The sequence below is a fragment of the Gossypium raimondii genome, chromosome 8, assembly GCF_025698545.1.
Source record: "Gossypium raimondii isolate GPD5lz chromosome 8, ASM2569854v1, whole genome shotgun sequence".
NCBI classification, from domain to species: Eukaryota; Viridiplantae; Streptophyta; class Magnoliopsida; order Malvales; family Malvaceae; genus Gossypium; species Gossypium raimondii.
The window spans coordinates 59,394,737-59,420,571 of record NC_068572.1 but is presented as its reverse complement, the minus strand read 5'-3'; the positions used below and the strand labels follow the sequence as shown (position 1 = coordinate 59,420,571).

General features: G+C 32.8%; 5 protein-coding genes across 5 annotated transcripts; 4 read left to right on the top strand and 1 right to left on the bottom strand.

Moving 5' to 3' along the window:
• The first annotated feature begins 4,936 nt into the window (after positions 1-4,936).
• LOC105792641 (FT-interacting protein 7) lies at positions 4,937-8,360 on the top strand. The gene has a single exon (XM_052634154.1). It carries the CDS (start codon positions 5,085-5,087, stop codon positions 8,094-8,096), a length of 3,012 nt encoding a protein of 1,003 aa, XP_052490114.1. The 5' UTR covers positions 4,937-5,084; the 3' UTR covers positions 8,097-8,360.
• Positions 8,361-11,912: 3,552 nt separating this feature from the next.
• Positions 11,913-13,478, top strand: LOC105792639 (protein PNS1). Its single transcript, XM_012621301.2, has 2 exons — positions 11,913-13,010; positions 13,092-13,478. Exons 1-2 carry the CDS (start codon positions 11,913-11,915, stop codon positions 13,227-13,229), a joined length of 1,236 nt encoding a protein of 411 aa, XP_012476755.1. The 3' UTR covers positions 13,230-13,478.
• A 45-nt stretch (positions 13,479-13,523) lies between these two features.
• LOC105792640 (uncharacterized) lies at positions 13,524-15,537 on the bottom strand. Its single transcript, XM_012621302.2, has 3 exons — positions 15,254-15,537; positions 14,336-14,597; positions 13,524-13,727 (listed from the first exon to the last, which is right to left on the bottom strand). The coding sequence occupies exons 1-3, from the start codon at positions 15,416-15,418 to the stop codon at positions 13,660-13,662; spliced, it is 495 nt and encodes a 164-aa protein (XP_012476756.1). The 5' UTR covers positions 15,419-15,537; the 3' UTR covers positions 13,524-13,659.
• Positions 15,538-19,344: 3,807 nt separating this feature from the next.
• On the top strand, positions 19,345-21,577 carry LOC105792638 (cation/calcium exchanger 2). The gene has a single exon (XM_012621300.2). It carries the CDS (start codon positions 19,741-19,743, stop codon positions 21,451-21,453), a length of 1,713 nt encoding a protein of 570 aa, XP_012476754.1. The 5' UTR covers positions 19,345-19,740; the 3' UTR covers positions 21,454-21,577.
• A 794-nt stretch (positions 21,578-22,371) lies between these two features.
• On the top strand, positions 22,372-25,067 carry LOC105792637 (ubiquitin-conjugating enzyme E2 2). Its single transcript, XM_012621299.2, has 5 exons — positions 22,372-22,695; positions 22,778-22,803; positions 23,578-23,667; positions 23,766-23,854; positions 24,608-25,067. The coding sequence occupies exons 1-5, from the start codon at positions 22,571-22,573 to the stop codon at positions 24,734-24,736; spliced, it is 459 nt and encodes a 152-aa protein (XP_012476753.1). The 5' UTR covers positions 22,372-22,570; the 3' UTR covers positions 24,737-25,067.
• Positions 25,068-25,835: the final 768 nt, after the last annotated feature.

Here is a 25,835-nt window from a genome sequence, read left to right as displayed (position 1 = left end):
CGTCTGATTTCGTATGGATAACATCAGACAAAGTTAGGCTGTTTCAATATACATGAAATTAAAAAAAAGAGAGTTTTAAATAGGTTAGAAGTTTCCACTTTAATTTTGAGATATTAAATTCTTGTATTTTTATCGATTTGATCCCTTTATCTAATTTTTGGTTAACCCGACTATTATAATAAAAAAATTTAAAAATAAAAAGTTATAGGAAAAGAACTAAAAATTTTAATTTCCATTTTGATAATTTTAAAAATTTGATGTTCATTATTATTATTATTACATTTAACTACTCTATGTAATTTTGATTTCGTTCGAGTTTTAAATCCTGCAGAATGTGAAGATATTTAATCCGTATTTGAAGAGACATGTAAAGTTGGGTACAGATAAAGGAATATTCCATGCCCTTGAGTTTTTCTTATGTTTAATGGATAATATATCATATTCGTAGTTAAATATATGCCAAAAATAATTATCGAATATTTTTGAAAGAAATTTGATTTTCTTCTATCAATCCCTTATCCAAAACCAGAGTAAAATTCATAAGAATTTTGTTTATTTATTTTTTATATTTAAATGCTGTTGTGATTTTGAAGGTTAGTGGGAGTGTTGTCATAATTGCAACCATATATTGATATAGATGCTTTGTGATTTATATTTTTTCACATTTATCGATGACTGAATTAATCAGACTATTGATTTTTTATTAGATCAGTTTAATTGGTTTATCCAATTTAATTAAATATATTATTGTTACCTTAAGTTGTTTATTTGCTTAACATAACAAGTGCAATGGAAATACTAGATTGCAATGACCACTACGACTTGACACTGTAAAACTGTGCAAATAGAATAACAAATAACACAAATTAATTTTCCTATACCTGCATAGCCTACCTCAGTAAGAAATTTCACTGACTCACACTCTCACTTTCCAAGTATAGAGATCTCACCCTCATACCTAAATACTAGAACTCTCACCTTCAACTCCTCCCCTGAAAATTTGGACAGTAAACACTCTCAATAATTTTTACAATACAAACTTTGCACTCTCTCACACTCTATAAGCACTTTAATGATCTTTGAAAATAATTAATACAATCAAAATAATCAAAGTATAATCTTGTAATGATCTGATTTTCAAAACAACACACAATTTTCACCCATCCTCCATATTTCAAGAAATTATTTGACGTTTAATAAATGCAACTTTTAAAATAATTAAGTTTTTATTTTATGTTTTTATCCTCACTCTCAAATATTTTATGTTATTTTAAACAAAGTTAACTTTTGAAATAATGGGAATAAATTAGTATCATTAAATTTAAATATTATATATGGAAAAATATAATTATTATATCGAAAACAATGTGTAATCTGAATTGAATGTTTTGAAAATAATTAATGGAAAAAGAAGAGAAATGATTCATAAAAAGAAAAATGAGAGAGCAAATCTATGTAAAGGGTAATGTAATTTTAAAGGAATAAATATTAAAATTATACATTAATTTTATTTAATGTGCAATTTGATATATAAATTTTAATTGATGCAATTATACGTATGAAATTTTGATTGTGGTTCAAATGTATACATGAAATTTTAATTTTGATTCAATCATTCACATTTAAAAATAAATAAATCAATTTATTTTTATGTTGGATAAATATAATTACATATGTATGTAATATATAAACATGATGCTATATCAATAATTGTATTAATAATTTATGAGAATTTGATCAAATCAAGATTTCATGTATAAAATTACGCATTAGACTAAAGTTTTATGTATAGTTTTGAGATTTATCCTAATTTAAAATAAATTAGTTATCATTCTTAATTTTTTTATTAAAATATCTATCAATTAATTCCTAACGTATTTAAAATTTAAATGACTAAATATTAAGCTTTCAGTGGCTAATCAAACAGGCCTGGATTTAAAAATTGGGATCAATTTAATAATATTAATTGGGCTTTTGAATAATATTAATTGGCCCATTAAAAATGAATGAAAATGATTTAAAAATCAATCCAAAAGCCCAAATCACTTAGAAAGCCCACCTACCCAACACTAAAAACAATCTAACTAACCAAGTGTTTTTTCTTTCTAAAATCGAAATTACTTTAAATAAAAATAATTCATTCACAAGATTTTGATATTTTCTTATCGATCGAGTTTTAGCTTGATTGGCATGAATATTACTGTCAATGCAAGAGGACGTGATTCAAGTGCCTTGAAATTCATTATCCTTCTATTTATGGATTGAGAAGGGACTATGGGTAGTTCTAAACATTGTCTAAAAAAGAGCATGTATGATCAGAACATATAATGAGATTGTTCAAAGAATTCGATATTTTTTTCAATATATTTTCTATTACTTCAAGTGTCGACTTTTGTCAATCCGAATGTTCCTACGTGAATGGGAATTTGAATTAAATTAATTATTTGTGAGATATGTGATTAAATTAAATATTTGAATTTAGTAAGAAGAACATTTAAATTAAAATGGATAATAGGTTATGATAATCAAATATAAATTCTTAATTAGAAATGACATCAGATATACTTATTGAAATTTATAAATCTATTTATTATTAGCATATTATTCGAATGTTATTACCTAAATCTGACACCGATATATAATAAATGAAAAGCAAATATGGAAATGTATAATCAACAAGTTGAAAAGAAGAATATGGAAGGAAGGAAACTAACCGAAGCTCATCAGATTCCAAAAAGCTCATGGCAATGGCATGCATGTGAGCAAAGAATACAGCATCCTTCAACCAAGCAAGCGGCCATCTACCACCGCCATGAAACTTCCTTACACAGTAGGCGGGGGTGAGCATTAAACTCACACCGAGTGGTTACTATAAATCATGGAAATTCGAGCCCTTTTTTTTCTATAATATTGTATCAGAAAAGAGAGTGATGATCAAATCCCAAAGGAAATAACCAAAGCAACGTTCATTTCTGGTGCAGAGTGGGTGTTGCAGTTGATGCTTTGCGTTCCCCACATGCAGTATTAAACTAATGCCATCGCTCTCACCCTGCTTATCTTAGCTACATGCCAAATCATGTTCTGAAATTTATGAGAATCTTCATCTTTTTTTTTCTCTCTCTTTATATAATAATACTACATATTCTTCTTGTTTTCAGATGTAAATCTTGGGTTCTGCATCTATTATTTTACCACCTTACACCCTCACTCTAATTTTTATACTGACTGGCTAAGTATAATGTGTTCTCAATATTGGCCTGCTAGTATAATTAGATCCCAAAGTATTAAGGTTCAAATTTTATTACTTTGATTTGTGGAGTGATATTGCCGATTGAATCTTAATTTAATTGGTATAGATATTATTGTTAATACAGAAGAATACTGGTTCGAATGTACTAAAACGCATTATCCTCCTATTTATGGGTTGATGAAGGGTTATAGATAGTTCTAGACATTGTGTAAAAAAACACAGATATGATCAAAATCTATAATAAAATTGTTAAAAAAAATCAGTGATATTTGACCCACAAAAAAGTATGATTTAATTATTTTTGTATTTTTTATTGAATTTGATTTTTTAATATTTATTATATATCTATATATTATTTAAGCTCTTAATTGAGTTGGTGTTATAAGTCAACCGAATACTAACTCGATTAAGAAAGTTACTGAAATATTCTTTCGTGATTAAAATAAATTATATTATTTGAGTATTTTTATTTAAAATAATAATAAGAATGTATATATGGTAAGATTTATTAACCAAATAAAGCTTTATTTTAATATTTTATACACTTTAATTTTATTATGCCACAACTCACAAGTTAACTTAATCTTGACTCAAGATTGATAATAACACCATGATAAACAATTGTATTAATTTAATATTCTTAGCGTGATGTATTTATATATTTAAATTTTGATTTACTCACAATTTAATTTAATTTTTTATTTTAATATCATACATATTATTATTAAATTAGCTTAAAACTATATATTTTATTATTTATTATATGTTTCTTTTAACCATATATTTATAGGCGTAATAAGATTTTTAGTATTGTATTATATAAAAACTTTTATGCATGCAATATTTTTACTTTTTAGGTTGATATTGTGAAAGTGATGTTTCCAACCATATATTTTAAATATTAATTGACGGTGTGTATAATATATTAATGCATAAATATTTTTAACAAGTATCTTCTTAGTATATCATTTTCATTAATATCGTTTAAGAAAAAGTTTAGGGTAAATTGTTAAAATAGTTACTTTTATTTGTCTCAGGTTATATTTTAGTCACTGAGTCGTTAATTGTCGTCAACAGTGTGACGGTAAGCTGACGTGGAACGTTCTACAATTAATCCTTATATTTTCTTTATTTTAAGCAATTTAATTTTTTTTCTTTTATATTCTTTTATTTTTCTGCTTCTCTCTCTGTTTTCCTCCCTTGTTAATTTCTTTTAACGTAAATTTTCTATGTTTTCCACTTGTTAAAACTAGTCCACAAACTCACCTCTCTCGAAGAGAATAAATTGTTCAGAAAAAATGTAATATAGTATATGATTTTCATTAATATCGTTTTAAAAAAAAATTATCCAATAGTTTTCATTAAAAATATTTTTATATATAATGACCATAAATTACCTTAATAGCTTCCCATACATTTATTAAGACTTTTACGATTCCTTCCTTCTCTCCTTCTAATTAATCCCCAAAATTCATAAATATCTCTAAAAACACATGAATAAAATAATATTTATATAGACTCACCACCTGGGGGACTTTGATCCTGTCTCCACAAACCATCCAAAACCAATCACGCCCTCCAAGATCTTGCCACGCGTCATCTGAGTCATTGCTGATTTGTCCACTCTCCACCCTCTCTCTCATTCAAAGTCTCCCCCCTATTTAATCCCCTCACTTCGCCCCCATTTCCTTCACTTTTTATTCACCAAAAAGCAAAAGAAAAACACTCAACGTCTCTCTGTTAATACTCGAAAAAAGCTCTGTTTTTTCATTGTTTATTTTGCACAATCACTTCAAACCCAGATCTATAGTCCCACTGTTTCACCAAAAAAAATATGGCTGAAAATTGCACTAGAAAGTTGATAGTCGAAATCTGCAATGCCAAGAACTTGATGCCAAAAGATGGCCAAGGAACAGCCAGTGCTTATGCCATAGTTGATTTTGATGGTCAAAGAAGGAGGACAAAGACCAAGTTCAGAGATTTAAATCCTGTTTGGGATGAAAAGCTGGAGTTTTTAGTTCATGATATTGAATCCATGGCTGCCGAGATGTTGGAGATTAATTTGTACAATGATAAAAAAATGGGGAAACGAAGCACATTTTTGGGTAAAGTGAAGTTGGCTGGCAGTGTTTTTGTTAAAGCAGGGGAAGAGACTCTGGTTTATTATCCGTTGGAAAAAAGGAGTGTTTTTTCTCAGATTAAAGGTGAGATTGGAGTTAAAGTTTTTTATGTTGATGAAGAAGCGCCGCCGGCACCGGCGGAACCTGCGGCTGAGCAGAAAGCAGAGACGGCTGAGGAGAAGCCAAAGGAAGAGGAAGATAAGAAGGAGGAAAATGTGGAGGAAAAGAAAGAAGAAGAAGAGAAGCCTAAAGAAGAACCACCCAAAGAAGAAGAGAAACCAAATCCACCGCCGGTGGAGGCTAGTAAGTCCGAAGACACAACCGCAGCTGCTACTCCGCCGCCGCCGCCGCCAGAGGTGGAGAACCCTCCAATAGCACATAAAGAAGAAGCATCATCAACGAAGGTAGTAGCAACAAAAAGCAAAGCTGAAACAGGTAAAAGCAGTCAGCTTGTGATTAACGAGTTAGAACTCCGATCACTTTCCGGCGACCACAACCGTATCGCATACGACCTCGTAGACCGTATGCCATTTTTATACGTCCGAGTTGTTAAAGCAAAACGAGCCAACAAAGAACCAGCTTGTCCCCTTCATGCAAAACTGGTTATCGGTACTCACAGTATCAAAACCAAAAGCCAAATCGACAAAGATTGGGACCAAGTCTTCGCTTTCGACAAAGAAGGATTGAATTCAAGTTCCTTAGAAGTTTCAGTCTGGGCTGAAGAAGAGAAAAAAGAAGAACAAAAAGAAGGAGACGCTGCCGCCACTGCTTCCACCGTGGTGGTGGATAATTGTCTCGGAGCGGTGTCGTTTGATCTGCAAGAAGTGCCCAAAAGGGTTCCTCCCGATAGTCCTTTGGCTCCTCAATGGTATAGTCTTGAATCGGAGAAGTCACCTGGAAATGACGTCATGGTTTCTGTCTGGGTCGGGACTCAGGCTGATGAAGCTTTTCAAGAAGCTTGGCAGTCGGATTCGGGTGGGTTAATACCCGAGACCCGAGCTAAGGTTTATTTGTCTCCAAAGCTTTGGTATTTGAGATTAACGGTTATCCAAACCCAAGATTTGCAGCTTGGTTCGGGATCTGAATCTAAGGTTCGGAGTCCTGAGCTTTATGTTAAGGCTCAGCTTGGGGCTCAATTGTTTAAAACCAGTAGGACTCCGGTTGGTTTAGCTTGGAATGAGGATTTGGTTTTTGTGGCGGCTGAACCGTTTGAGCCGTTTTTGGTGGTTATGGTTGAGGATTGGAGTAACGGGCAGTTAGTGGGTCAGGCTAAAATCCATGTGCCGAGCCTTGAGAGGCGAACCGATGATAAAACTGAACCGAAATCAAGATGGTTCAATTTGGTTGGTGCTGAAAATAAACCGTACGCAGGTAGAATACACGTGAGGGCATGTTTAGAAGGTGGGTATCATGTGCTTGATGAAGCTGCTCACGTGACTAGCGACGTCCAAGCCGCTGCTAAGCAGCTAGCTAAGCCTCTGATTGGGTTGCTCGATGTTGGGATTCGAGGGGCGAGTAACTTGTTGCCTGTGAAGACCAAAGACGGTACACGTGGCACAACCGATGCATACGTGGTGGCTAAGTATGGGCAAAAATGGATCCGTACACGTACGATACTTGATCGCTTTAATCCACGTTGGAACGAGCAATATACTTGGGATGTATATGATCCATGTACAGTGCTTACTATTGGGGTATTTGATAATGGAAGGTACAAGCGAGATGAAGCAGGGAAGCCCGGTAGAGATCTACGCATCGGTAAAATACGTGTACGGTTGTCTACGCTTGACACAAATAAAGTGTACTTAAATTCATATATGCTTACGGTATTGTTACCTAATGGGGCCAAGAAAATGGGAGAGATTGAGATAGCGGTTCGATTTTCTTGCTCATCATGGCTAAGTCTAATCCAAGCCTATGGCACCCCATTGTTACCAAGAATGCACTATCTTCGTCCATTGGGTCCAGCCCAGCAGGACATACTTCGCCAAACGGCTATGCGCATAGTGACAGCTAGGCTAGCTCGGTCCGAACCACCTTTGGGACAAGAAGTAGTTCAGTTCATGTTGGATACAGATACACATGTGTGGAGCATGAGGAAGAGCAAGGCCAATTGGTTTCGAGTCGTCGGCTGTTTGTCCCATGCGGCAATTTTGGCACGTTGGTTAGATGGGATTCGCACGTGGGCACACCCGCCAACGACTATCTTAGTTCATGTTTTGCTTATAGCGGTGGTGATGTGCCCACAACTAGTCCTCTCCACCATATTCATGTATGCCTTCTTAATTTTGGCATTGAGATTTCGTTACCGCATGCGAGTCACACACAATGTAGACCTAAGGCTCTCTTACGTTGACGCTGTCGGTCCTGATGAGCTCGATGAAGAATTCGACGGACTTCCAACCACACGATCGCCAGACACAGTACGGTTTCGATACGACCGTTTACGCGCATTGGCAAGCCGAGCACAAACACTATTAGGGGATGTAGCAGCCCAAGGGGAACGTTTAGAAGCATTGTTTAATTGGAAAGACCCAAGAGCAACAGGCATTTTTGTGGTAGTTTGCCTTTTCGCTTCATTGCTATTTTATGTGGTACCATTCAAAGTCTTTGTGTTAGGGTCAGGGTTCTACTACATCCGACACCCGAGATTCCGAGGTGATATGCCATCGGCTCCGCTCAACTTCTTCCGACGACTGCCGTCACTTTCCGATCAAATCATGTAAAACAAACCGTCGATCCAGACCGACAAGTGTATTTTCGATACACTTTCTACCATGCTGTTGGTAGCTTTATATTTTATTTTTTTGGTTTTATGTAATAAAAAGTTGATGTCGGAATTTCCATTAAAGTAGAAAAAGTGACCGTTGATGTTTGGGCAGTGGGACAATGGGGATTTTGAATATTTAATAGGACAAGCTGACCGTTGGATGGATCCCATTATATACGGGAACATCATAATAAAAAGGGAAAATCTTGGTAATTTAAAACATGTCTTCATACTTCATTAAAGAAAAAAAGCCGTTGGCGCAGATCAACTAAAGCAAAAAGAGAAAAGATCCTCATGTTTTTATTTATTAATTTATGTTTTTTTGGTTATATAATTCCATAATTATATTGGATTTGTGTTCTTTTTGGTCATTTTAATTTTTTGTATTAGGTTTACATTAAATGACACGTCCTCTGTATCCATTTTCTAATAGTTTAATGTCACGTCAGTATTTTCATCCTGAAAAAAATTAAATTTAAATGAAAATTTTGAAATTCAAGACGAAATTGCTGATGTAGCATTAAACTATTAAAGCGGGGTAATATCCTTATTTTATACAATCCTTACTCTTACGTTTACATAGCTATAATAAATTTAATTTTTAATGTTTACATTTTTTGTTAAATTGGTCCTTGTTTTTTGGAGCAAAAATTTGGCACTTAACTATTTAAAAGGAATCAAATATAATCAACCTTTTAAAAAAGAGTCAAATTGTTAACAAAAATATTGACTAAACGTTAAAATTTTAAACATGATAGCCCATATGACAATTAGAGGTGCTCATGGGCCGGACCGGGTTCGGGCGGGGCCCATAAAAAATTTCGGCCCGGGTCCTAGGCCCGGGCCCGGCTCGGCCCGAAATATGAGCCTAAGATTTTGCCCAGGCCCGGCCCAGGAAAAAACCATAAGCCCAGGCCCGGCCCAGCCTGGCCCATTTTTATTTTAAAAATTTTAAAAAATTTTAAAAAATATTTTAAAAATATTTTAAAATTAAAAAAAAGTATTTTAAAAATATTTTAAAATTAAAAAAATTAAAAAAAGTATTTTAAAAATATTTTAAAATTAAAAAAAATTTAAAAAGTATGTAAAAAATATTTTAAAATTTAAAAAATAAATATATTTATTATATCGGGCCGGGCCGGGCCCGGGCCGAAAAAGTGGTGCCCGAGACCCGGCCCATTTTCTAAACGGGCCTCATTTTTTTGCCCAAGCCCATATTTCGGGCCTATATTTTTACCCAAACCCTCCCATATTTCGGGCGGGCCGTCAGGCCTGGCCGGGCCGCCCGGCCCATGAGCACCTCTAATGACAGTATACATGTATTTTTTAAAATATTTTTATAAATTTTAAATTATTTATTGATGTGACATACAAGACAAATATATTCATGTTAATATGAAGTACACCAACCTCGTTAAAAAACTAATATTTTAGAGTCTTGACTTTGCATGGTGTGATAATTAAAATTCTTGTCAAAGACCCGTTTAACACGGGTTTGAACCATGTTACCTCATCCCCACCTCTATTGTAGTATAAAAAAAACTAATGCTTTAGTCAACATTTTAATTTAAAAAAGAATAAACTACACAGAACTAACTCAACTATTGCCCCTTTTTCTTTTTTTAGTCACCTAATTATCAATTTTTTTAATTTAGTCACCCAACTATTATTTTTTTAAAATTTAGTCTCCTAACTAATTGGGATTAGTTTTTTGGGTCCATTCTCTGACGTTAAGAAATCGGTATAATAAAAACTTTGTTAGTCAAGTGACCAAAAAAGAAAAAGGATAATAGTTGGGTGACATGTGAGGTAGTTTACACTTTAAAAAATATTTACAATTTTTTAGGCTAATGATCAAATGTAACTAAAAAAAGGGTAAACTATACAAATGGTCACCCAACAATTCCCGCATTCTTATTTTGGTCACTCAACTTTAAAAGTTTTCAAATTAGGCACTAATGTTTGAATTCGTTCCTGTTGGTCACCCGCCGTTAGATTGATAACGAAAGGCCTTTTTAACTGGTATAATAACATATTTAGCTCTTAATACTTACATATCCTATCAATTTGATCCTAATTCTAAATAATTCAATAAATTTAACCTTCACATTTACAAATTCTATAAATTTGATCCTATAATTTCCTAACTAAAACTTTCAACTTTTAAATCAGGGGCATTCCACATCTATTAATTGTTTTATTTATGGTTGAAATTATCCAATTCGGTATATAACCCTTTTGTTTATATTTTTAAGAAGTTAGTGCTAGAAATTAACTAAACACCATTAAAAATAATTGAAAATACAAATTTTAAAAATATAATATAATATATAATAAAATTATGTAAATAATTTAATATTTGTAAAAAATATTTTTTCACCTTGACTAGCATAATTTTAGTTTTAAATTAATTTGGTAAATGATTTGACACCAAATCAAATTATTAGTTATATGTATAACTTATTGTGGATTTAAAATTAAAACAAATAATTAAAAATAAATAGAATTCATAATAATCTCTTAATCAGTTTATAAAATTAAAAAATCATTATCAATGTAACAAAAGGAAATTTAATTAATTCTTTCACTTTTTAATGAAAATTTAAATGTACATAATTTTTTCTTATATAATTATTGGTTGAACAATTGGTTATTTAAAAGCCATACTTTTAACTTTGGATTTAATTTTCAATTTTAAGGGCCAACTTAAAGGACTATTTCTATATACCTTGAAAGAAATATCATACGGGTAACAACAGAGTAAATCTAAAGTAATTTTTTAAAGGTTTAGCCAAAATTGTATCAATTAAAGGGTTATAAAATATTACATTTAGAAGAAAACTAATGAAAAAAAAGAGAAAGGAAGTAAAGTTTAAAGATAAACTCATTGGTATTAAGAATTGGCTCGGAAAATGGTTTGTTAGTTGAGAGAAGTTTTTCTTTTTTCTTTGTTGCGTTTTACAAATTTATAAGTATGGAATGTTTTTGTTTTAAATGCTAAAAACTTTAGTTAGAAAGTTTGAAGATCAAATTGATAGAATTTATACATGTGAATGGTTAAATTTATTGAATTATTTAGAATTAGGATCAAAATGATAGAATATGTAAGTATTGAGGACTAAATGTGTTATTATACAAGTTAGAAAAAAGTTTTTTTTGTTATCAATTTAATGACGGTAACTAAAACAAGAATGAATTTAGACATTAGTGCCTAAATTGAAATTTTTTAAAATTAGGTGACTAAAACAGAAATGCTGGCATAATTCGTGTGTGCCAAGGAAGACAAAGACCAAGTACTAAAAACTTAACAAAGACCCGATTATTTTATTAATATTATTTTTCCAGAGCGAAGTAGCCATCAGAAGTGGACTTCAATCTGCAAAACTTCCACAAGGAGACTCACTGACTCAAGAACAAAATAATTTCATCCACAAGCATTTGTCAATAATGCCACTTTCCAACTCCATTTCTTCCTTATTTTTGTCTCTTAGTCTTCTTAATTTCATCACTTCTTCATTCTTGTTTCTCAACTAGAGGTGTAAGCCGGACATCTTTGCTTGCAAGCTCCTCGAGTTCAGCTTGATTACACCCAACCTCTAATCTTGCTGCCTGTTTTCTGTTTTCTGATTCCTCATTTTCTTGCAACTTGTTACATCGGTTGGTCCAAACAAAACATCTTTTCTTGTAAACTACCAGGGACAATCCCGGGTTCTTCGATAACTATCTGTCAACTGGCTTGCAGATAGAAGCCGCAACGGTGGCAGGGCAATTAATGAGGAAGTTGTTCCAAATCATTTTCTACATTCAGTTGATCTTAATCTCCATCTTGGTAATCGTCTTAACCATCCGAGGCTTTGTCTATGCCGCTAGAAGTACCAACCATTTCCGCCCCGAGAAATGGTACCCTCCACTTCTGGGTTCAGTGGCTTCGGCCGGAATTGTTTCTTACCTATGGGAATGGATCTCTTTTCATGATCCATCAAAAGCTATCAAAACAGCCTTCTGGGTTGGCCCCTTCTTAACATGTGCGGTTGGTATTCTCCATATATTGATCGGATGTCCCATAAGTTTAGCAATCAGCACAATCGCAATCATTTCCAGTGTGATCCAATCCCTCTATACTTGTTGGGTGAACCCCAGATTTGATTACGCAACCAAGATCCTAACAGTTTACACATCCTTTCCTCCTGATAAAACTGCTACATTTGTGATCCTATCCATCATAACCTGCCTAGTGTACTCATCTTTCTTGGTGACCGGAATTGGGGGAGCAACCGCAACTGGTACTGGCTTAGACATCTTGTTCATCATAGTAATCCTGCTTACCTACACATGGACTATGCAAGTTATCAAGAACATGCTGTACGTTACCATCTCACGAGTCAGACACATGAATTTTGCTTGTGGAGCTGATATGAATACTTGGATTGCTTTCCGAGACACGGTCCAGCATTTGGTAGGAAGAGTATGCATAGGCTCAGCAGTTGTTCCGGTTATTGGAACCATTCGGGGCTCGGCCAGAGTTATGAAATCAGTTGTGGGGGGCACAGACGAGTTTTTGTTCTCTTGCGCTGACTGTTACTCTAGAGTTGCTTCAACTCTTATAACATACGGGAACCGCTGGGGCTTTGTTCATGTCGGGGTTTATAACAAAGGTTTCATGCAGGCATCGGCTGATACCTGGGGAGCATTTAAAACAGCAGAACTGATACCGTTGATTGATTCTGACCTCACTGGGGCGTTCTGTTTCTTCTCTGGGGTTGCAGTCGGTTCGATATGCTCCCTTGTAGGAGGAACATGGGCGCTCGCCATTCATAAGAGCTATGCTACAGAAGTGTCCATCTATGCATTTTTCATTGGCTATTTCATCGTAGGAGATTAAACATTTTTTGAAAAGCTAGAATCATTACCTGGCATGAAACTTATAAACAAATTTGTTTTGGTATTGCAGTGTCGAGTCGCATTGGCCTCGCAACAAGCTTGTGTTTCAGCTTATTATGTTGCTTATGCTGAGAACCCTCAAAGCCTCCAGTTCGATGCAACGATCCCAGTTCGCATTCAAGAGCTTCTTCAAAGATACAATGTTTAGTGGTTAATTGGAAGCCATAGAAAGAGCAGCTGAGAAATTAATCAAAGGAATTCATTGTTCAAAATACAGAAAGTACACTGCTGAAACTACCAACATATGAGAAAACTTACAATTTTGGCGAGCCTGTCTGGTTTTGAGAATTCCGCTTCTCTGTAAATTATATGCATTACTGTTGTATATTTGTAGCATCATCTGAGATGAACTAAATTTCAAATAAAATATCTTTCTCGTTTGTTTGCTTTGGAAAAAGATCATTTTCAATACAGTTCCAAAACAATCAACAAACCAGAGGGATTTTAAAATGAAGGCAAATGCCATTAGAAATTGCAGGAGTCAAATACATCAATTTAATGTAAAAGAATTACACAGCTAGAAACAAAATGAAATTACAATGTGTAAATGCTACATATAGAAGGCTGCCAACCACAAGTTACTTGGGCCCTCGATGACCACGGCCACTGCATTCTGAGCACATGACATTGCTGGTTCCTCCACAACCTGAACAGTAACAAATATATTACTACTATACTAAATCATATTGGCCACATGTAAATATAACAGCCAAAACTGTATAAACAAAAACTTAGAACACACAATTCTTTCAAGTTAAGAAAACTTAAGAGGCCCTCAATGGCAGAAAATATAGTAGCAATGACAAAACCTTCTATGAATGTCCGTGGTGATTAGACAAAATGACAAGGACCTTAATGTTTATGGGTAGAGTAGTCAAGTCAATCCACGTGCATCAACTAAAATGAAGGTCATTTTGGCAATGAAAACACAAAATGCAGCAAAGCAGGTTCCTATTTCACAATGTTTAAAGCAAAGGATGCACAAGCCTTACAGCAAAAAATACCCTATAATGACGTTTGACGCATCAATGTAAAACCTTACTTTAATCACTTCAAGACTTCTCAACAGAACAGACCTGTTTTAAGGATACTAGTTAGAATTTTATCCATCTGTTACGCAGAACCAGACTTTTGGAATCGAATATAGTTTGCCTTCTATAACAATATGACATAGAAACATAACAAATGTAGAGCATGACTGCATAAACATCCATGACACCTATTTACAAATTAAAGAAGAGAAAATTTTCACACCTAGGCAGCGGACTTTGACAATGATACCCTGGCTCTCCAATATCGAGTCCACATATAATCCAGAACCAGCACAAGTGGTACAAAGGATGACACCTTTGGCCTGACAAGCACTACACCGGGGATTATCTCCAACTATTTTTTCAGCCAAAGATACCCCAACTGGTTCTTCAATTCGTTCCTCGGGGATAGGCTTATCATAACAAAATAGAGATTCTAGACGACTTCTTCGTCCATACGCATCTCCCACTGCCCTTGACTCAGCCTGTACATCAGAATTTACCATTTCAGTTAAACACAAACGATAACCGACTTGTTTCCAAGGCGTATTAGCATCACAAACAGAAATTCCAAAAGTTTTCGAAGTGAACATCCTCAAAAGTAAAATCTAGCACCGATTCTAACATACACCTTAAATACATCACCAAAATTGTGAGTTTCTCGAAATTCTTAACTGCTTAAAAACATTATTTGCTTTTGAATCCAATTTGAAAAAATAGAAGTGAACTGATAAATGCAAGATCCAAAGTGTAAAGTTTAGCTGCTAGTTATACTAAAATTGCCAAAATAAGTGTTCTCTAAGGTGACTGAAGATTAAATACGAAACAGAGCACCAATTAACATTTAAAGCTTAATGCATATAAATGTACAAACTTGAAGTTCAACAATTCATCAAAGTTGAATTTCAGGCAAATCAAAAGAAACCCAAAAATGGAGATATGAATTTCACATAAATTAACATATAGTAGCATTTTCTACAGGAGGAAATATCATATTTAATTCAACAAACAACAAACTGACTGAAATTAGAATAAAATGAGCTTCTTTTTCATTCTATAATTTGTCGATTAAGAAATTTCTATAGAGTTGAATAGGAATATACATACAAAATATGAAAAAAGAGGAAGAAATGGAACTAACCCCATGAGAAGCAGAGCCATTTGAGAAAATGCCGCTGATTTTGGAGATGGAGTAGCTTCCATTGGATACAGCAGACCAATACAAAACTTCGTTATATTCATGTAATTTTGGTGTTGAATTTATAGGAAATGTTATTGAAGACGAAATTTTCATGGTTGATTCCATTTTATTTATGAAAACCTGGGAATTGAGAAACGGGCTTTGAAGTAAATTGAGAACATTAAAAGAAGAAATCGAAGATTTAATTGAGTTCCTCCATTTTAGGGCTTTTTTTTCACTTAAAAGTTTTTAATTTTTATGAATTATAAAATGGATACTTTCTTTATTAATTTTATAAAAATTTTACATTAAAAAATATTTGAGTATCTCAGCACTTCAATAATTCGAGTATAATTTTTACTTTTTTAATATGTAATTTTTAAGCTTTATATTTTTTTGTCCGCGTTAGTTATGTATCCACGTTCTAACAAAAATACTTGTATGCATCAAACTGCTCGAGTTTAGCGGGGTAAATACATTAAAAAATGGGCAAATTTTAGCAAACGGTGCTGCTACGGTTGGTGGCGAGCTTGCTTTGGGCAAAAACATATTAGTAGCTTATATGCCATGGGAAGGTTACAATTTTAAGGATGTGTTACTCATTAACGAGCGTCTAGTATATGAAGATATTTATATTTCTTTTCACATACGAAAATATGAAATTCAGACTCATGAGACAAGCCAAGGTCCTGAAAGAATCACTAACGAAATACCGCACCTAGAAATCCATTTACTCTGCAATTTAGACAAAAATGGAATTGTGATGCTGGGATCTTGAGTGGAGACAGGTGATATTTTAGTAAGGAAATTAACATCTCAGGAGGCGAAAGAATCATGGTATGCTCCAGAAGATATATTATAGTTAAATTATCACTTTGATACTTGTATTATTTTTAATAATTTAGTCTTTGTACTTTCATTTTGTTTAACTCGTTAATTAATCTAATTTTTATTGAAAATTAAATTAATCAATGACAATTTGTTACATGTCAAAAATAAAAATCTTAAAAATATTAAAATTTGGAAATTTATAAGAATGGAAAAATAATAATAATCTATTTTTGAAAATTATTTTTCAAAAACTAAAATTATAAGTATGTGGAACTTCAAAAGAAAATGCATTTGTTTGGAATTTTAGGTTTTAGAGAATTTTAAAATTTTACGAAACTTTTAAGAATTTTATGTTTTTATTATTATAAATTTTAGGGATTTTTTGCATTTTATTGCATTTTATAAGGAATTTTGAGATTTAAAGTAAAAATACCATAAATTTATTTAAAATCTCATAAAATTAAAATTTTATAAAATCCCTAAAATTTCAAACAAATAATTTTTTAAAATTTTTATGATTTAAAAAATAACATTACATTATCTGATGCACAAAATTGTTAATTAAAACCCTAGAAATTATATTCTTATATTTGTTTCCTAAACACTCTACAAGGAATGTAACATTAATTTTAAAACTACTCTCATATAATAAATTAAAATTTTATTATTACTAAAGTTATTTTTATTATTAACAAACACATAACTTAATCTATTTATTAAAAAAAAACAATACATCTACCTTAAAATTAATATATAACTAAGTTAAAAATAAGTTTTTAATATTAAACATGTATTTAAATTTGTTGAGGGTCAACTCCTTCAAAAGAAGTCTTCAAAGTATTATTCACTGGGTAGTCGGTTGGTCCCCCAACAACCAACAGTATTGTCCCTCGATGGGAAATTTTGTCTCTCGTGCTCTTTCGAGAGTTAGTGTTTCTAGAGCATGTGTTCAGAGGGACTTGGTTTACAAAGTTGAGAGTACCACAATTGGTAGACCTGTAAAGCTTAATAGCAATATGTCAATATAAAGAGTGTGAAAAATTATGAATCTCACTTAGATGTACGGAGACTTGTTAATACAAAAACGATGACTTATTTGGTGGGGAAGAAAATGTGGATGATATGACTGTAGGGACTATTAAAGAAGATAATAGAAATCTCAACTATAATTAATTACACAAAAAAGCCCCTAAAATCAAAATAAATATCATAGCTAATGGTGATATTAAGTCAAAATTAACCACAATTATTAATGAAAATAATTAAGTATGGACGGCTAAAAGCAACCAATGTGAAAGCTAATCAATTTGTCGTTTTACAAAAGCTTTCCCATCACCTATGGCTATATTATTTAATTATTCTATTCACAGAAATGGTGATATCCCAATTTCAAGTTCTCATTTGTTTTAGGATAAACAAGAATTTCATACATCAATTTCTTATATGTCAATACAACGTGTAAATATTTATAAATATGATTATGTTCATATTTATATATAATATATATATTTTTAAAAAGTTGTGGGTATGTCGGTATTCTTCTCCCGATTAAACTCTGTTATCTTTTTCAATTAAATTTTGATTATTTTAGTATGATTAGAATTCTATTTTTCTAGGCGATAAAATGCGGTCACATTTAAATTTTAGTGAGAGTTTCGTAGTAATTATGGTGAATATTTTACACCACTTTTGTGGGTGCATTATGAGGTTTGCTATTTGGAATTTTGATTTTTATATTCGGGGTTTTGGATAATGTACATTTAGGTTTATTTTTTCTATATTATACTCTCGTTTATTTACTTATTTAGTGAAAAGTCGAAGCCTCATTTACTTGTGATTTTTTCTTCTTTTAGGGTTTTTTATATATATAAAATATGTGTTGGTTGAAATCAAAATTATAAGTTCATATTAATACTTTAAATGTAATTATAAAAAATCAAAATTATGGCATGGACTCATTGATTCTTGGCTTCTTCGTTGTTCCACAAAAAAGCTGACATTTGCGCTTATCCTAGTACCATTGCTTATATGCCAGTCATCTTCATAGCTAATTATAATTTTTTCTTTGTACCAATTTGTCAAAAAAAAAAAAACTTGTGTTTTGGGTGTCAGTCTGCTCAAATGTATTTTTCTTAACCAACTTGAATAAGATATCATAAAAGGATAACATGCTTAATCATCTACAGTAGTGTAAAATGTAAGAAATTCAATCTTAATTTTTAGTTTTATTGTGTAATGGGTTATTTATTATAAAAATAGATTAGTTCATGTCATGTGTTGAATTTTATCGATTGGGAAGGGTTGAGAGTTGATATCATGGGTAAATTAATAAATTTTTGGGAGTCGAAATTAATTAGTTGTGTATTTTATGTAAAATAAAATATAAATTTATCGTTGTATTATTTTATATTTTTATAATTTTTAAAAAATTAAATTAAAAATTTTTAATGGTTGTTTTTACCATATTATTATAATATCTAATTTTACTATATTCATAGTAAATAAATACGATGCGTCAGTTGTCAAATTCACGTGTATGGGTCCATTTCAAGAGGAAATGAATTTGGTACAAAATTAAATACATAAAAAGAAACAGCAGCCCCACCTTCCATCTCTCTCACATATTTTTCACATTGCTTTTGAATTTCATAATAATGAACCTATAATGATCATCAGATTAAGATTATGGTACATCTATTACGTGAGTAATTTTAAAAAATAGATGAAATTTTTTTTGTTTTCTAATAAAAATATAAAAGAATAACATTATACTAATATAATTTATTTTATAAAATATATAATTTTTAATTAAATTGGTGCGGAAATAATATACTAATAACACAACTATAATAAATCCATCCGCAAAGATTATATAAAACAAATTATAAAAATATGATAATTATTTAATAAAACATGCAAATAACAAATATCACATTTATTTATATAATTAATTTTTATTATACTTTATAAAACTCTTATCGCATCCTAAATCCGTTAAACACAGACAGTTTTCCTAAAAACATATACAAATATAATACATAAAGTAAAAATTAGACACACCGGCAATTAGATAAAGTGAAAGTAGCTTCTTTTTCAGACATTCATTTAGATCGAGTTTAATTACCCTTCTCTCTCTTCCTTTTTTCCCCTTTTTCTTGTCTTTTCCTTTTATTTTCTTCCAACAATAATAGAAGAAAATTGGTAATTCGTTTCCTTCTGTTTTTCATGTTTGGTACTGGTGTCCCAATGAGGCGAAATGTGCTTTGTTTACTTAATCCTTACGAATATTTCTTTAGCCAAGTCGGCTGCCATAAGCATATTAATAAATTTATTTTTTGAAGAAAAAGCATATTAATAAGTTTTCTCCACTCTGTTGTGGACTAGAACCCTCCAAAGTCCAAACTATTTGTTTCTTTTTCCTGAGCCAACAGAAAACCAGCAAATTTTCCTGGGAAAACTGCTTTAACCCCAAATTAAGGTTCGTTCCTATATTGGGTTTGTTTTTCTCTTCCAACCTCACCTAACAGGGAATCAAAGTTCCAGACTTTCCAAGTTTTCATAATCATGATTTAGTACAATCCTTTTTGTGCCTGTAAGAAAGTTTTTGGTTTTCTTTAATGGGAACTTGGATTTCAAAATCTGGGAACAAAAGCAAAAGGTACACAATTTTCTTGAACATTTCATTTCTCTTAGTAGCTTGTGTGTTCTTGATTATATGTTTTAGCTCTTCAAGACTTCTTGTTGTTTTAACCAGCAGCAATAGTCAACAAGATTGTAAGACCTTAGAGAATTTAGATGATTACAAAGCCAAATGTTCTTCCCTTAAACTCAACAATCCATGTGTCTCTCAAGGCTATATTGATTATCTTTACTTTTTTTATTGCAATTTTGGAACATGTCCCCTTTTAGGTCATTGTCTTTTGATCCTTTGGCTCCTTGTGTTGTTCTATCTTTTGGGAAACACAGCTTCTGAGTACTTCTGTTATTCCCTTGAAAGCTTGTCAAGCTTGTTGAAATTGTCTCCTACACTTGCTGGTGTTACACTCTTGTCATTAGGCAATGGTGCCCCTGATGTGTTTTCTAGCATAGTTTCTTTCACGGATAGTGGAACTCAAGATATTGGCTTAAACACAGTTCTGGGTGGTGCTTTTTTTGTAACATGTGTTGTGGTTGGAACCATAAGTACTTTGGTTCACCATAAACATGTCCAAGTTAACAAACCAGCTTTTGTAAGAGATGTTTGTTACCTTCTCACGGTTATTGCAACCTTGATTTTGATGTTGGCTTATGGGAAAATCAGTCTTTGGGGAGCAATTGCATTTGCTTCTATGTATATGGTTTATGTTACCCTTGTTTATGTCATGTATGTTGTTTGGAACTCTGGTGATATGGACAAAACGGATTCCGATTCGAGTTTGAATGTACCAATTTTGAACAGAATCGAGAAAGTAGAGCTCGGTTATGTCGAGGAAGGGAATGTGAAAGATGATCATGAGAAAGGAGTTTGTTTAAGAACATCAAGTTCTTGTAAATTGTTACTTTGGATCCTTGAGATGCCTCTTTATTTACCTAGGAGATTGACAATACCAATTGCTTGCCAAGAAAGATGGTCTAAGCCAATTGCAGTTGTTTCAGTCACATTGGCACCAATTCTCTTATCTATACTTTGGGATCTTCAAGATGACAATGTTAATCTCAGTCTCACCTTCAATTCAGGCTTGGTTTATGGAACGGGGGTCTTTGCCGGAACTGTCTTTGGGGTCCTTGCATATTTGAAAACCGAAAAATCAAGCCCGCCGAAGAACTGTTTGCTCCCGTGGTTAGCTGGAGGGTTCTTCATGAGTGTGGTTTGGAGTTACATCATAGCTCAAGAACTAGTCAGCTTACTGATTTCGCTCGGCTACATAATCGGAATCAATCAAGCCATCCTCGGTCTCACTGTCCTGGCTTGGGGAAACTCACTTGGTGATCTAATAACCAACTTGACGATGGCATTGAATGGTGGTCCAATAGGTGCACAAGTAGCCATATCAGGCTGTTATGCTGGTCCCATCTTCAACACCCTGTTTGGTTTAGGCATGTCCCTCATTGGCTCTGCCTGGTATGGATACCCTTCACCTGTTGAAATCCCTAAAGACACTCATCTCCTTGAAACACTGGGTTTCCTAATTGCTGCCTTAATATGGGCACTTTTGGTTCTACCATTGAGACACATGAAGCTTGATGGTGTCCTTGGAGGTGGTCTGTTTCTCATCTACTTCACTTCCATGTCTTTAAGGTTCATCCAAGTAGTTCGGGACCCCTTACCTAATACTGTTTCTATCACTTGAAATTTGAAAAATTATATACATATATATGTAACTATTAGATGCATAGATAGCATGCCTTACTGTATAGTAGTAACCAATTAATTTACTGATTTATCTTTTAATTGACTGGTATTTTCTTATGTTATTCGGATTTAGTGTCGGATATGAATGATATTTGATGTGTTTTTTTAGTTTTGATGTCACAAACAAGCTAAACCCGAATTATATGAAATGAATATATAAACAGGACATAAATATATGAATATATATATGATTCATGTGAAAATATAAGTAAATGTAACATTGATTTGATTGTAACGAAAGAAATATACACCATTTGTTAGGTTAAAAGAAGGAACAATGACAGAAGCAAATATACATGAAAAGAAGTAAATGTCAATTTCGGCTTTGCCTGTGTTGCTTTGGCAGTTTGGAAGTTTTGGTCCCACTTTTGAAGAGTTTGATAATTCATTATTCAATTTGCCTTAATTCGATTAAGATGAATATTGTTGCCAATCCTTATTTATGGATTAAGAAAAGACTATAAATTTAAATATTCATTTACAATTACATTCTGAATGAATAAATGCTTTCAAATGCTCAACTCATATTTATAATGTTTATTATATAAATTTATACAAATCTTTAATACTTCTCGATCTAATCTTCACAATCTAAAGGATTTAATACGAATAATCCGATCTACTCCGATCTAATTACATGAGTTTAAACATATTTAAACATATAGTGGAGATAATTTAGACATGATACAAAAACTATTCTATTCACCCATATTTTTGTTTTAAAAATAAGAAAAATAGATATTCGAATACAATGACGTGGCGCAATACCATCTGTCCATGCAGTCACGTATTGACCATTCACCGCCCATATTTTTCTTTTAATTCTCTGAAACAAATTATTAATAATAATAAAAGAGAAAAAAACAAAATAAAAAAGAAGAATCAGCTTGACCTCCCTTTTGTGAAGCACCCAAAATCTTAGAGATGGATATTTGATAGATTTCCCTTTGATCTCCTTTTCTCTTTAAAGAAAAATTGGTTTTCGATTCCATTTTCAATTTTATATATTTTGGATTAGATTCGGTTGGTCTTAGGGAAAAACAAAGGAAAGGGCAATGTCAACCCCAGCAAGGAAGAGGCTGATGAGAGACTTCAAGAGACTACAGCAAGATCCACCTGCTGGTATTAGTGGGGCTCCTCAAGATAATAATATCATGTTTTGGAACGCTGTCATTTTTGGGTATTTCTCCTTTTTCTCTTTTATTTGCTTTGGTTTTCATTTTAGGTCTTTTTTTCCTGAATTTTTGGGTTTATTTTTGCAGGCCTGATGATACTCCTTGGGATGGCGGTAAAATTTTATTCTTTTGTTGTTGAATTTTATGAACTTTGTGTTATTTGTTTTGCTGTTGATGTTTTGTTATGGTATTTTGTTGTAGTTTGTGAAATTTGAGCTGTTAATTGTGTTAGTTTTTATGGATTTTAGGTGAAAAATGATTAAATTTGTGCTATTTGCTGTTTTAGTTTTGTTGAGGTCTCCGCCGGTTCTGGGCGGACGACACTTCGCCGAGTGGGGAATCCCTCAACAAGTTCTTACTGCTTTTTTAGTCATTTTGCCTTGAAATTTTTGAATGAAACTGTATTAATACATCATTCGAACACGCATGGTTTCTCGAGTCAATGAAGGTGAGTCATGGTCGAAATCTTGCGCAATCTGTTTTATAGTCAATGAACTGTTTTCAGTTTATGGCTCTAGAGTTTTATCCTTTTTTGTGTGCTTCTCGTTTGTTTTCTATTAATGTTCATGACGATTAATGCCAATTGATCATCGCTTTTGGCCGTAATAAGAATCGCCACTTTTTACTTTAGCCAGTGTGAAGAATTAACAAGTTATATTCACTGCTGCTTGCCTGTTTGTTCGAATTTGTTTCCTTGTTTGAAATCATTGGTATCAAGTATGCTTACAGTTGCATTTTTCATGAGCTTTGGTGAGAATTGAATATAAAATGGAGAATTTAAAACATAAATTTATATTGTAACTTATAACTAACTTTATGGCATGTTAATTACTGGTATCTTATTTGTATATCTTATGTAACACAACGTTTTTATTGAGATTTCTCAGGTACGTTCAAGCTGACTTTGCAGTTCATGGAGGATTATCCAAATAAGCCTCCAACCGTTCGGTTTGTCTCACGGATGTTTCATCCAAATAGTATGTACTTGATTGTTTTCATTGGTTTTATCTGTGGGATTATATGCAAATTGTTTTTGTTTCGTTTTCAGTCTAATGATCTGTCATTGTTCGATCAGTCTATGCAGATGGGAGTATTTGTCTCGATATTTTACAAAATCAGTGGAGTCCTATATATGATGTTGCCGCTATACTCACTTCGATTCAGGTGCAGCATTCTATGGCTTTTTACTTTTTTTTTTTAATTTTTCTTTCTGAAAAAATTTGTTTCTCACCAATGGCTGCCCCTAACTTCGTCAAATTTTGGAACTTTATGAGTTATACATATATTTCTTTACATGAGATTTTTTCCCTGTGCATCTGCTTCCTGCTACATAATTGAAAATTTTTCATTGATGCAATAACCATACTTTTCATTGACATATTTGTCCAGTTTAGAATGCTTAATCGAAATTTTTTTGGTTATCAATATTAATGTCGTTCAGCTATTGCTATGCGTCTGTGTCTGTGTTCGATGTTTATGTTTGAACTGGAACATAAATACGGTTGACCGTTTTATTTTGTTATTGTTTTCTTGAATCATGGTCTGAGATTGTATAACTGGTAGTGTTCTCTGATCATGTTACTTTGATTTGGGGGCGAATGTCAGTTATAAATATGAGTATGCATCTAGTATGGGTATGCTATTTTTCAATTATTTGAAGGACCATACTCTACCTATGTCCATATATAACAGATATGGGTATTTTAGAAAAAATGAGAGTTCGGGACTGTTTGTACATGGTTTTTCTTGTTTACTATTGTTCCGGGACTGTGTATAAATGGTTTTTCTTTTTAACCATTGTTACACAGTTTGATTGACATGGTTTACTTCGCTTAAAAGTATTGAGGAAGTGTGAATCTGAGCTTCTCCATTAAGGTAGATTAAACATGAAAATGACATTGTTTGTGCTTTTGCCAGTCTCTTCTTTGTGATCCGAACCCGAACTCTCCAGCAAACTCGGAAGCGGCTCGTATGTTTAGTGAGAATAAGCGGGAATACAACCGAAGAGTGCGCGAAATAGTGGAGCAGAGCTGGACTGCTGACTGAATTGCAGTATTAGCAATGGTAACCTGCCATCATTCTCTGAAAAATAAGAAATGCCATACTGGCAGTGCTGCTGCTGTCACCGCCACTGCTGCCAGTGCCGGTGGTGGTGAACTCGAAAACCATTTCTCCATCCTATTATTGTACATTTGTTGGGTGATTATTCTCTTTGAATGACTTGATTTCTGCCTCCTAAATAGCCCCTGCCATTATTGGTTTCTTGAATTCTAAAACTATTCTTTGCTCTTCATTCCTAAGACTAAAAGTGTTTGTTTGGTAATTTTTTGTATGATTAATATTTGCTTAATCCGATTAATCTGATTGTTGTCTTTCATGTTCCGAGTAAATTAAAATTATATTTAAAAAAAAAATCTGATGGTGAAATATATAGTGAAAATATTTAACTTCTGTATTAATATGATAAAAATTATCATATTGATTTGAAAATTTTTATATATGGCAAGTATAATTGTATTGCTAAATCCAATAGTTGGTTATTGAAGTATCAATCTTATGTATTATTAGTAATGATTAATTACAGTTATAAATTTGAAAGTATCTTTGCTTCGAGGAGGAAGGATTGATTTGGAGAATCGGCAATGGAGATAGAGTTCGTGTTTGGGAAGATAAATGGCTGGTTGGTTTGGTTACAGGTTTTGTCCAAACCCCTCATAATTTCTCGTGACCAAACCTCAAGGTGAGCGATCTTATGCATCGATCCAGGAGTGGTTGGAATCGTGACTTAGTGATGACAACGCCAATGCGACATTTAGGCTACCGATCTCCACTCACAATCGGCAAAAGACGATCAATGGAATTTACACTATCAAAACAGGCTACAAACTCCTTGGAAGAATGCAAGGTATTGGCAGAGTGGAGCAAAACTATTCGGACAAGGAGGGATGGAAACTGATTTGGCTATCTAAGTTACCACCAAGAATTAAGATGCTCCTTTGGAGAGCTGGGAATAACATTCTCTTGATCAGCAATATACTAGCTCGACATAGAATTTCGATGCCTTTTTCATGTTGCATATGCCGAGATGGTGATGAAATAAATTTACGTGTTGCTCTCTTGTTAAACTTTGGGACTTCTTGGCTTT